The sequence below is a fragment of the Myotis davidii genome, unplaced genomic scaffold (assembly GCF_000327345.1).
Source record: "Myotis davidii unplaced genomic scaffold, ASM32734v1 scaffold902, whole genome shotgun sequence".
Classification (NCBI taxonomy): Eukaryota; Metazoa; Chordata; class Mammalia; order Chiroptera; family Vespertilionidae; genus Myotis; species Myotis davidii.
Genome location: NW_006293951.1, coordinates 962,612 through 965,301, shown reverse-complemented (window position 1 = coordinate 965,301; position 2,690 = coordinate 962,612). Strand labels below are relative to the sequence as shown.

Genomic DNA, 2,690 nt, shown 5'->3' with positions numbered 1-2,690 from the left:
TGCAAACCAGTAAAGTCTGTAATACCGTGAATGAGATTAATTTCATCTCCCTCCCCCTGCCTACCTTTTGGAGGATCTACTGCTGATCAGCAAAATGGCCATAAACAGGGGAAATGAGGGCAAAAAGAGAGAAGACAAATGATAAGTGGGAAGAAGAAATGATAGCAAAGATGAAAGAGAAATTAAGGGTCCAAAAAAAAGAAATCCTTAACATGAAAAAATGCAACATTGTTATTTTTTAAATAGCATCAATCAATAGAAAAAAATTTTTTTTAAAGCCCTTCTACATTCTATTTCTTTCTCTCTTTTTTGGTACCATAGTATCCTTCTTTTTCTAGCATACCTTTTTTTTAAAAAAATCACAAAACCTCCCATAAACTCTTTCTTTAAAATGCTAAACAAACAAGAAAAGATAACCATACTGACTTCCCACATTTTTTTATTGGAAATAAAAAATCACTGAGGAGCAAAATTTCTGAAATCAGTATTCATAGAACTTAATTACTTTTTAAAAAATCTAGGTTACAAATAGAAAACAAATATCACAAGTTTTTATGTTATTATACAAAAAACTGTGCCACTACTTTTGTCTAACAGGTGCATCGTTAAAATGAATATGTTAAAAAATATTAGTGCATCTATATGGTTTACAACAAGTTATGCATGCAACAAAAATGAGATTTGCTTAGTTTCTAGGAAGGCATTTTAGAACACCACAAAATGCCGGAATATAGAAAAGATGGAAAGAAAGTACCTGTGTACCTCCGACAGAGAGGAATCACTTTCATCAGACCTACAGCGAAAGAGTTAGAATTATGAGGAGAAAGAATACAGATGTCAACAGATAAAGACACTAAGATTGAAATGAAAATCAACAGTATTACTGAAATATAGTAAAACTTTCTTTATTGTGCCCTGCTTCTCTATTTGTACTGGATAATAGCAAATTCAATGTCCAGCTAAGTCAGCTAAGCTATTTGATTCTTATGTTTTCTACCAAGACTTTGGGGGAAATATTTCTATTACTGATCCATAGAGTCTATGTATCCTTACTTCTAAAATTTAGGTCCTGAAGAGGAACAGTATCAAATAAGTAAAATATATCACTTCAAGATTCTTTCTATTTAATGGACTAGTACCAGGAAATGTTTTCCATTTTAATAACTATTCATGAATTTTATTCATCTTAATAATTACTTTAGATTTGGACTCTTTACTGTGGCTCTTGCAAAAATATATTACATGTTGGAAAGGAGAGCAAATCACTCAATTTAATAAATTTTTGTTTTAACTTCTCTTAACAATATGGAATTCTGACTAGGGAGTCCCTCGCTAATAGCTGGGGAACTTTAGCAGGATTTTTATAATAGATGATCCACTCCTGTCAGCCCTATCCCCAAACCTCCAAGTCCAGCAGTGAGTCTGGCTATTATGAAAATCTATTTACTTGTAAAATAAGTTTGGGGAGAATGAGGAGAGGGTGAGTGCTGCTGGCATGGAATGTAACCAGAAATAATATGTAGCTGGTGAAACACACTAGTCTCAAAAACGAGCCCCCCGCAAAAATGATCCAGAAGGTGGCTGAGCTTTTGAAAGTGTAGAAGTCTATTCTAAGTGACAACTTTCAGAGATGCCAACAGAGTCAAATTGTTGGTAGCTGATAAAACATTTCAGTACAAAATGTGGAACGATGATGAGATTGTCAAGATCATCAAAAAACTGGCCGAAAATTTTATGACTGTGAATGCATGGTAAAGAAGATTTAGTAATTTGTCATATCACTAGTGAAAATGGACTTCTCAAAAGCATCCCTAATGCTCTACTCTTTTCTCAGTTAAATAAGAGATATGATGTAACAATATTAGAGTCTTTTTCAGTAACAGATAATAGTTGCCTATCTAGATCAATTTAAAATATATGTCATCAGCTGATCAAACCATATAAAATGTGGTCAAGAATTGTACCCATAAATTAAGTAGATTAAAGTTATTTCAAAATGGTAGTGTTTCTCTAAGTTACAGAGCCATTTAGCATGATCTAAACATGCCAGACATCTTAAACAAAATCCTATAAATTTCAGAAATTGTAGAATTATACAGAGAAATTATAGCATAAAAAAACAAATAATTGGGGCGGGAGACTGGATATCAAGTACATACACATACAATGCTATCATCAAAATCAAAGCAGGTAAGTCAGAGTTAACGAACACCTTATGGCAGCAGTGTTAGTATTGAATTCTTGCAAGAGAGATTCTGGCTCAATGTGAGAATACTTCTTCAATAAATAATTAATGAAAATAATATTTTCCACATCCCTCCAACCACTCTTCCCCCAGAACCCACCCACAAACCTACCCCCTTCCCCCTTAAAGTTACTTTTTTATTCCAAAAACTATTATTGAAGTTTACTAGTGGATTTGTATAGAATAGCCAAGTGATAATAACATGTTCCACATATAACAGTGGTCTTTGTAAACTGTTCTATTCACCCAAGGTAAAATAATTTGCATATTTCAAAAAATCCAGGCAGTCTGGATTAGAGATTTTTGTATGCTCACAGAAGCTGAAGAATACCAAGAAATTTAAACTTCAGGTGGCCTCAAAGGTATTTCAAATCTAATGTACTTGTAAAAGAAAGAGCAAGACAAGTGCTGGAAGTATAGCGATGCAAATCTACAGCAGGGACTA

General features: G+C 33.2%; 1 protein-coding gene across 1 annotated transcript in view; it reads right to left on the bottom strand.

Annotated features, from left to right (window-relative positions):
* The window catches only part of KIF21A (kinesin family member 21A), a 77,942-nt gene that overhangs the window by 14,971 nt on the left and 60,281 nt on the right, over positions 1 to 2,690 (bottom strand). The window contains 2 exon segments of the mRNA XM_015566625.1: positions 65 to 79; positions 755 to 803. Of these exon segments, the coding sequence (XP_015422111.1) occupies positions 65 to 79; positions 755 to 803 (64 nt within the window).